Source organism: Eschrichtius robustus, chromosome 6, assembly GCF_028021215.1.
Source record: "Eschrichtius robustus isolate mEscRob2 chromosome 6, mEscRob2.pri, whole genome shotgun sequence".
Classification (NCBI taxonomy): Eukaryota; Metazoa; Chordata; class Mammalia; order Artiodactyla; family Eschrichtiidae; genus Eschrichtius; species Eschrichtius robustus.
Genome location: NC_090829.1, coordinates 37,816,991 through 37,827,349, shown reverse-complemented (window position 1 = coordinate 37,827,349; position 10,359 = coordinate 37,816,991). Strand labels below are relative to the sequence as shown.

Below are 10,359 nucleotides of genomic sequence, written 5' to 3'. Positions count from 1 at the left end.
ATCTTTACTTACTTCCATAAATGCCAGATAGACTCAAGAGCTAAGTGAATGGTTAAAAGATTAATTTCTAAAATACTAAACATTAAATGTTGTTGAGGTTTTTTTTTTAATGTAGAAAAAATACAGGTAAATTTTTTTTTTAAATATTTATTTATTTATTTGGCTGTGCCGGATCTTAGTTGTGGCATGCAGGATTTTCGTTACCGCGTGCGGGATCTTTTAGTTGACAGGACGTGAACTCTTAGTTGTGGCATGTGAGATCTAGTTCCCTGACCAGCGATCAAACCTGGGCCCCCTGCATTGGGAGTGTGGAGTCCTGGCCACTGGACCACCAGGGAAGTCTCCAGGTAAATTTTTATTAAACCTTTGAATAAAGAAAACATGAAGTTAATAAAAAGCTATTAAAGGATACAAAGAAAGGAAGGGAGGGAAGAAGGAAGGGAGAGAGGGAGGAAGGAAGGAAGGAAGGAGTGCAGGTAGATGGAGATTTGTATGAGCATAGAGTACATCTGTCAAATACGTGAGAAATTGGTGAACATGGTTTCCCCAGGGAAGGGAACTGAGGTGAAAGGGAGACTTAACTTTTCAGTGTAAATCTTTTCTTTGTGTCTTTTGTATTTTTGTACCATGTCCATGTATTATCTTTTCAAAAAACTAACTAATTTAACCAACTTTAATTTCCAATTAAAAAAAGGAAAAACAATAAAGTCCCCAAAGACTGATAGATTTGGCTATCTAAAACCTTAGCATGTCAATAAGAGCAGCAAAACAACTAAAAATAATGAAACATGGGGACATATTCACAACCAATATGCCAAAGGTTGACATAATATTCTTAATAGAAAAAGATATTATTTCACCAAAGAAGGACCAAAAAAAAAAAAAAAAAAAATGAAGTCATCTAAGGAAAAATAGACATAAGATACAGTGGGCAATTCCCAAAGGAGGAAATACAAATGACAAATAAACATGTGAAAATATTCAACCTTACTTCTGATCAAGAAATTCCAAGGAAAACAGCAATGAGATACTGTTTTTCACCGATCAAATTAGCAAAAATTAAAAATACTCTGTTCTTGCAAAGGTACAATGGGCAGAGCTTGCTTTAACCCAACTGATGGGAGTATAAATCAGTAAGACCTTTCTGGAAAATAGTTTGGCAGTATGTATCATGAGCCTTAAAATGTTCCTGAGTTTTGTCTCAGAAATTTCCACTTCTGGTGAATCTGGACTATACATAATCTACAGCGTGGAGAGGGCTTCACGCATAAGATATTTACTGCAACGTTAGTTGTAAGAGTAGAAAAAAGATCAAGCTAGAGCTTGCAGTTGGACAGGAAAGCCCCACCACTTCCTGGCTCTAATGGCACATGATGGTGTAAGAGTCTAAGCTCTTCCCTGCTCTGTTTTGTGTTCAGTTTTGCCAATCCACCACGCAGAGTTCACAGGCCAATTTTCCAAGTTAAAGTGATGGACCTGTTTTTCACATTTAGATTTTTTGAAGGGTCATATTACCTCTCCATAAAGATCATTAGGTATTTGAGGAAGAATTAAAATAGGGGAATGGAGGGAAATCTGGTTGGGGAGAGCTACAATGGACTTGGTAGTTATTTGAATTGAAAAGGAAGAGATGAAATGATAAGTTCTGTTATGTGCAGAAAGAGAGAGAACACTCCTGAGGGGAAATTGGAGAGTAATTTGAAACATTTCACAAAAGTTGCTGAAATGTCAGAGCAAAAAGTAAACCCTGACCTCTAATGAACTTAGAAAGTGAAATAGCCTGAAATTTGAACCCACGTGCAAGTGAATAATTAAGCTCCTTTGGACTCTCTCTGCTCCCTGTCTGTGTATCTGTGTTAGTACAAACCTCCATTTTAGCACGTTTGCAAATCTGCCCAGTCCACAAAGTACTCATCTCCAAAGAAGAAGGTATTGCATTGGGCTTTACAACCTCATCCTTTAGCCGCAGTGTGGCACACCCATTTGCTAAGTGACTGAGTTCATATTTTGTAGGTCCTTCAAAGGATAACTTTCCAGAGTATTATTTAACATGAAGGTTTTCTTTCAAACAGGATTACCAAACCAATAACAATGACCAAGCAGTGGTTGAAATCTGTATCACACGAATCACAACAGCCATCAGAGAAACAGAGTCGATTGAAAAGCACGCAAAGGCCCTTGTGGGGCTCTGGGACTCCTGCCTGGAACACAACCTGAGACCGTCCGGGAAAGACGAAGACACTCCCCACGCAAAAATCGCGTCTGATATCATGAGTTGCATTTTACAGGTACGTCAGTGTTCAGCATCATGCTATTTGAGACGGGCTTGGCAGCTTAGGTGAACACGTGGTGTCTCTGAACCATTAGCCAATGTTTCTGTAGCATTCAGATACTGTAAAAAGACACCACAAACCATCAATAGCTAAGCTGAGCAGGCTGGTAATTAATAAACCGAGAAGGTTGTACTGAGCGCCTACTGTATGCAAGACACACTGAGGGGAATTCAAAGTAACACCACAGCAAGCTCTAATCTATTTGGAGAGATAAGACGTGTACATATAAAAAGCTAACAGTAAAGCACTGTGTGTCCAGATCCAAATGAGGAATATTGGAAAATTCAGAAAAGGAGACCTCTTTCATCCAAGGAGACCAAAGAGGCGGTGGAGTCTGAGTTGAGGGGCAGTGAGCTTGGAATATGTGGAGAGAAGTGGCTAAGTCATTTTTAAGTGCATTTCTATATGTACGGTGAATTTTCCATTATAATAGTATTTGCCTGTTCTGACCATGTTTAAGTTCTTCCCTTTGGCATAAACATGAATTTGGAATTTTGGCTCAGCCACGAACTAATTATGTAAAATTAAAATGTTGGACAAGTCACATAACTTCTAAGCCACAGTCTCCTCCCTATAAAATGCAGATGAAGTGACATTGTCTGTGACAAATTTTACCAACCAATAACGTTGATAGTTGTTTCTTTAAAAAGAATTCTGTGGTCAAATAAGTTGGGAAACACTGAATTCAGTTTTTTGCTTTTGAGCTGTCACAATGTTTCATAGCCCATTAAAGGCTCTGAAAAGTCCTGCAATAAAGAAAGCTGGTTAACTTTGTTTAGAATAGCATTTTGCAGTCTGATTTGACCATGTAACTTCCTTCCCCATCTCACCCCAACACAACGTTTATGAACATCCCTCAGAACTAGTGTTCTACTGAGCATAGGTCAGGAAATTCCAGCTATGTTAAAGTGTTTAGCACTGTGTGTAGCAGCTAATATTAGCCTCCTTTCTTCTGTTTTTTCTCACAGTTGTCTATGTTTAGCTGGAGCATATTTATTGCATTTTGTCTGCTCAGTTCCGGGACTGGTCAACTGAACAAAAGAGTCTACACACACTATCATACTATTTTTCCTTTGTCCCCAGAGTTAGAGATGGGAGGGGAGGAAATGGGTATTTCAGCGAAATTAATGGAAGATTAATGCTGTTGGATATAACAACAAAGACCTAACACACCTTTTCTTCATTGATTATTCTTTTATTTTTATCTTGAGTATTTATTAATTTTTAAATTTTATTTTATTTTTTATACAATTTTTAAAGGTTACACTCCATTTATAGTTACTACAAAATATTGGCTATATTCCCTGTGTTGTACAATACATCCTTGAGCCTATCTTTCACTCAGTAGTTTATACATCCCACTCCCCTGCCCCTGTGTCGCCCCTCCTCCCCTCCACTGGCAACCACTAGTTTGTTGATTATTCTTGACTATGTTATTGACATACATCAGAAACCTAGATTATTTCACTCCAAAGTGCCACTCCACAGACATTCAGACAGAAACTCATAAATCAGCCCTATTCTCCAGCTCCCCCTGTGATTTCAAAACCACTGGTCTAGATTCCAGGAGCACTGTCCAACAGAAATACAATGCAAGCTGCAAACATGAGCCACATATGGAATTTAAAATTTTCTAATAGCCATATTAAAAAGAGGTGAAAACAGATGAAATTGATTTGATATTTTCCTTAACCCAATATATCCAAAATGTTATTATTTCAACATGTAATCAGTGTAAAAATTAATGAGATGTTTTACTTGTTTTGTATACTAAGTCTCATAAATCCATTGTGTGTGTTAGCATGTCTTACTTTGCACTGGTCACAATTCAGGGGCTCAGTAGGTTCACTCGGCTCCTGTGTTAGTACAGTTCTAGAGAGTCTGGAAGGCTTTCTGGATGGAGATCGAATTTGGAAGGGTTATGGGCAATTATCGGGAATTTTACCAGGTAGGAAAAGTGGAGTGAGAGAACATTCCAAGTAGACAAAACAGATTGTACAAAAGTCCAAATTTGTGAAATGAGACCCAGATCAGAGAACTAAGCAGGCTGCCCTTCCAAAATGCCCCAAAGTCTAACATAAAGGGATGTTTCATTCTGGGTAAGGCATTATGTCTCCTACTTTAAAAAGGGGATGGTGGGGAGCAAATAAAAACGTGAAACTCACTGCTGATCAATGAGAATGAGTTTGTAAGATTGCTGAGAGCAGGGCCCTGAGGACAAGCACTGACATTTTGGGAAAGGACAGAGAAAAGGGCTAAGGGTTAGGCGTCTTGGTTGAGAGGGACAAGTGAGTCACAGAAGTGGGCGATTCCAGCCTGTAGGGCCAGTGTGGTCACAGGGCGTCCATTGTGTGCCCTCTGAGCAGGCACAAGGTGTAATAATGGAAGATGGAAAGCCCTAAATGTAAACTTGCCTTTTTCAGAGCAAAGTGCAGCAATTTGTCCAGGCTACCCCTAGGGGTGTGGTCCCAGAAAGTCATTTCCCACGAACCAAAGGCAAGGCTGTGGTTGCAGCTTTGGCATTTAGCTTTCAATCAGATTTTAAGGGGAACATTTTGGCCTGCGGTAAATATTGAAAAGAAGATTTTGTCCTACTTGTAAAATAGGTTCTTGTGGGAAACAAGTAGAAATCCAGATGACTCATATTCTGTTTTGTTTTTTCAGTAAAATAAAACAGTAGGTCAACTTTAAAGTCAACCACTTAACATTTTTAGCTACACACACACAAAGATTCCCTCTCCACCCACCTTACCTCCCAAGATAAGCAATCCCAGCCTCACACTACCTGATCAAGCAAGGGCCCACCAGTTCTTCTGCCCGTATTCTTAGCCATTTTTTTTTTTTTCTGGCCACTTAGCTGTCATTGGAAGCTAAATATGTTCACACACACACAAGAAAAAACCTTTTTTTTTTTTCCTAAATTTCCTTTTTCAACCTACACTCAAACCTACTTCAGATGACCATTCCTATTCTACTTTTAATAATTAGTGGTTATACTGACTTCTTTCTTTTCTTGGTCCTAACTGTATGAACTTGCCACATTTACCTCAAAATAGTTTTAAAATTTTCAGAATTCACCTTCTATACCTTCCTCAATACAGAATCTGTACATGTGTGAGGCATGCACTTGTGAGTTCTGGTTTCTTTTGTGGTGGGTGATACTATCCTGCCATCCCACCCTGTGTCCTTAGACATCTGTAAAATGAAGGATGAATCAGGTGAGCTCTCAGATCACCTCCTAGTCTGAAATTCTGACTCCCTTAGGAGATGCTGAGAGGTAGAAGAACAAAAGGCTTTAGAGCTTGAGGGCCTTAGAATCAGATACTCTTGGTCTCGTATCAGTGAGAGATTGGCAGGTTATTTCATCTCTCTAAGCCTCTGTTCTGCCATCTGTAAAATGGGCATAACAATACTTGCTGCTCACAAAGAACAATTTTATTATAAAAGCAATCTCCATTTGTGATCCAGCCACTATCTGGAAGTACCTATTTCAAACCACAGCTTCCTCTGACCAGGGTTCTATATGGAGTTGGCCAATGCTTATTTCTCTGCCTGTAGAAAAATCCTGAAAGAGAAGATACCCCTCTTCCCCTCCACAAAGCACATTACATTCTAGGATAAATCCAAACGTGAAGAGGGTTGAAGAAAATAAACATGCACCTCAAGGGGGTTGTAATTACTGACATAACTGATGGGCTAGAATGAAATTCTAGAGAACTGACCGACCAACCATCATGATGTTGAGAGCCAATTCCTAGTTTTCTCCTCAGTACAAGTTACAGTGGTTTCAGCCTCTTCCCCAACCAACCAAATCACTTAGCAGAGCTAATGCCAAGTAAGCTCTGCCTTTTATCTCTTCCTCCACATCTTCTCACAGTGTTGATGATCATTTGAAGAGGGAGATAGCCAAAGAGGGGAGGAGGGAAGAACTGAAATAGCCACCAAATTCACTGTGGGAAAATCCGAAAGTATCTGTTTTTCCTTCTTTATAGAAGGACCCCCCCACTGTCCATTCACCTTGATTCCACACTTCAGTTTTCTTATTTCCTCTTCCCCAGTTAATGCTGCATGAAGATTCAAAATCTGTCCCTGGCTGGCATGCAAAATGCATTGGGCAATTTTGAGAGCATTTCCTTTTCAGCTCGCAGAGGCAGGACTGGTCATGTTCATCTAGAAGTTTATTCAGTAGGCAATCCCAGGTCTACCATTTACTGGCAGGGTGATCTTGGGCATTTCATCTTTCTGTGCCCTAATTTCCTCATCTATAAAATGCAGATAAGCGTAGCTGCCTCATGAGTTTGTTGTGAGGATTAGATGGATAGACATTAAAAAATAGACGTAAAATATTTAAGACACAGGAAGTGCTGTATGAGGATTAGCTCTGGTTGGTATTGTCATCATTATCATCGTCTGCAGGAAACTCTAAAATAGCATCAGCACTTTGTCATTTAATTATTTATTTTAGCCATTGTTCATTGCCTGTCTCCCCCTGCCCAAAATAGAAGCTTAGTTTTATTCACTGATGTGGTCCCATCACCTAGAACAGTGAATGGCACATAGTAGGTGCTCAAGATAATATTTGCTGAATGAATTAATTAGTGGACAAATGAACCCATGAGTAGCTCAGGAGACCTGACTGCCCTCTGGCTTTTGTACTAGCCGTGCTTCACCCCAGTGTGGGCCCCAGTACCAGTTCCTCACTTAATGCCGCATAAGACAGGGGCATGAAATGGGAGGAGATTGGGACACCCCCCTGCCCCCCAGGTTCCTGAGACCCACTCCCTTGTTGCCTGTCAGAAAATATACTGGGAAAACTTAGGTGGATGCCATTTAGATTTTATATATAGCCATGCTGCTAAGAACCAAGCATTTTATATATAAATCCAAAATTTGATTATCTGATCCATGATGGGGGATGAAAAACAATAAAATAACCATTTTAATATATGGCATTTAATATTTCTTGAGATTACTCTTTTACGGCTCTTAGTTGAATTCAAGGCCTGAGACCAAAGAGCTTTTTAGTTGCTGTCACCTCAGATATCTATCTCTTTTACTTAGCTTTATTCTTTTCAATTATAAAACACTGGGAAACCTTCCCAAAGTGCATTTTCCAAAGGAAAATCTCCACCAAGAGCTCAAATTGGTGCTAATCTAGTCAAGAAATATAATTCTTGGCATCTGTAGAACAAAGCCCTCTTGTTTTGCTTCTGCTGGATATAACTGTCCCCATGAGCAAGTCTTTATTGCTACCCTGTACTTCACTGAATTGTTCCCTGAATACTGAGTATTGAATTGTGTGTAAGAAGATACACATGCCATCATGCTCACATCTGCATGGAGGGGCAAGATCTAGCATAAGCTCTGACATTAACAGTTGCTGTTAAAGTGGTTTATTTGTACGAGCAATCACAGGGACTTTCTCTGCATGTATACCATTAGCATTCCTGGGATCCAAATAATCATACAGATAAAATAATTTCAGGGGCCTGAGATCAGGGGCCTGAGCAAATCCTTTTGCTTCACCTGAGAGCAAAGGTCAGCCATTGGAAGGAGGTCCATAGGACCCATGTTTGCCCAGCCTCACCTAGGCCTACCAACCCCTCACTCATATCCTGTTGCTGTCAGTAGTGCCCATGGCCTCTTGAAACACTAGGAACTGTGTCTAGATGCTGTTTAGAGATTGAGAGCCTTTGGTGGCAATTCCTTGGTGTTTATATGAACTATTTGCTCTTTGCTTAATGTTTCACTTCTCTTGTCATTTGAGAGATTTCCAGATGGCATATGTGGGAGGAAAACAGAAAAATTGAGTGTGTTAAAGTTTTGTTTTGTTTTGTTTTTTAATAATGATATTATACATTTAAAATTTTTTTAATAATTTTCACTTGGAACCACACTTCAAAGACTTCAATAGCTGCCCACTATTTTTCCCTAGGACATCTAGAATTGTTGTAAAAAAAATATGACCAAATTGGTTAAGACAGCCTGTTCTTTCATTGTTGCTGGCAAGGGTTAGCTCATTCCCAAGGTTTAAAAACATTAGTTGCTGTGAATATGATTTTCACTGATCTTTTACTATGCCTGTCTGTGTTCACAATTAGTAGGAAACACTTGAGTTGTACTTCCAATGCCACCATCGTGGTTTCTCAGAAAGTTACAGGTAAATATGCTTAGAGACATTTTCCTCCAATGGAAGGTGTATACTTCTCTAGCTGCAAGTTGTTTTGGCTAAAGACAGAGAAGATAAAGTAACTGGGGCATGATATTCTTTGTTGGAAAGCTCTGAGAAGAATTGTGTGATTGTGTTCCACTCTCAGAACTAGAGCTTTGGCAGCCATGACAGGGACAAAGATATGTCATGTAAAAGGTAAACTAGTAAAAATCTACACACTATGGAGAGATTGGGGCAACCCAGGAAATTGGTAGGTGAGACTGAAGCGTTTGGGAAATACTCTGTTCAAATTGAGGTACAACTTAAATGTAACCTCAAGGGAGCGGGCATAGAATAAGATGATAACAGAGAAAATCGACAAATCAATCGGCCTTCCTAAACACCACGTGTCTGAAGTGTATGTCAACAAAACGAGGATGCTCAGTGTGGGGTCATTATTTTGGCACATTTACTCAGCACTGTCTGGGGTGTGAAGGGTGGGTGGAGACTTAATCTGACGGAGAGGAAAGTTCCAATCACCAGAGATGGGGATTTGGCTGTAGGGCAGGACTGTTAGGTTTCACCATGGCCTAGATGAAATAGCCCTCAAGATATTCCTTTGCTCTGATCTGCTCTTGTGCCCATGAGTGAACATTCTGGTTAGTAATCTGGCTCCTGATTTCCTCATGGTGTGAAAGGGTCTGACCTGAAAAGACTGTCACTGTGAGAGAGTAAATTGGTGTACCTGATCATGCACCAGCCTTTTGGAAATCCCTCAGTGTGAGTTACCCTCAGGGGACGCAAACAGTTCTGTAAGGCCTGGCCAAGTACACGTGCAGACTTCTAATGCTGAAGGGCAGGGAGCAGCCAGCCTCCCAGGGATGCCCCACGGCTCATCACTCCAATAATGGCCCAGTCTAATCAGGCACAATTAAATTACCAGGAGGGGAGACACTCTAGATAAAGCCTGATCTGAGGGAAGTCTGGCTGCAGGCCCTGGTTCTGAGAGTTAGATGGTGTTAGGAGCTCTAAGAAGGATAGGACAGAGACCTACTGAGTGGAACTGATAGATAAACACATGATTTGCCACCAAGGAATAGGGTCAGAGCTTTCATCATGGCTGACTTCATGGTGAGACATCAGCTTAGGTTGTTGAATACCTATTTTCTCTGCTCAGGAGTCAGACTGATTCTTGAACCTGAAAAATGGGTGGAACTACAGGAATGGATTATGGATTTATCAGGTCTATTTTTGTTTCTAGGGACTGGGAAGAAAAAAAGTTTAAGCACAAGAGACTTAATTGGCTCACTTAGAAAAATTTAGGGATAGAACTGGCCTCAGGCACAGCCTAATACATGGGGCTCAGACGATGCCACCAGGTTTCTCTTAACTTGTCTCAGATAGATCCATGTTGCCTTGACTCTCATACAGATCCTCTCCTACTGAGGTCACAAAATGGCAGCTACTCTTGATCTTCCATTCTCAGCAGTTTGAATACGACAGAAGAGAGAGAGTCTCTTTCACAGAGCCCTTGAATGGCTCCTCCATTATAATTGGGTAACTTGCCCATCCCTGAACTTATCATTTGGAAATGTGATTCTCTGGTTGGTCAACGTCTGAGTCATTTGACCACCCGTGAAGCTAAGGGTGTAAATGCCTTCATTAGAAGTACCTGGGAGGTGGCCGTGGAAGTCCTATTTGGTAAGGAGTGTGTAACAACTCACCTGCCCAGTCAACTAGCCCTGAAAATGGATCGCACTGGAGGCCATTGCTGGCAGTTGGTGACCCAAGCAAGAAGGTGGGAGCGAGCAGGCCCTTTCCCAACCCCCCCACCCACCCTTCCTTCTTCCCACCGCATTGTGTTCCCAATCATAA

The 10,359-nt window shown here is 40.6% G+C and overlaps 1 protein-coding gene across 6 annotated transcripts in view; it reads left to right on the top strand.

The window, feature by feature from the left end:
• Nucleotides 1-10,359, top strand: part of VEPH1 (ventricular zone expressed PH domain containing 1) — a 238,717-nt gene that overhangs the window by 31,594 nt on the left and 196,764 nt on the right. For all 6 annotated transcript variants that reach the window (XR_011074282.1, XM_068546156.1, XM_068546152.1 and 3 more), the window contains exon 3: nt 2,073-2,288. Coding sequence is in view for 5 of the 6 variants with exons in the window: in XM_068546156.1 (XP_068402257.1) it covers nt 2,073-2,288 (216 nt within the window). In the remaining variant the exon portion in view is untranslated. The remainder of the gene's footprint in view (nt 1-2,072; nt 2,289-10,359) is intronic.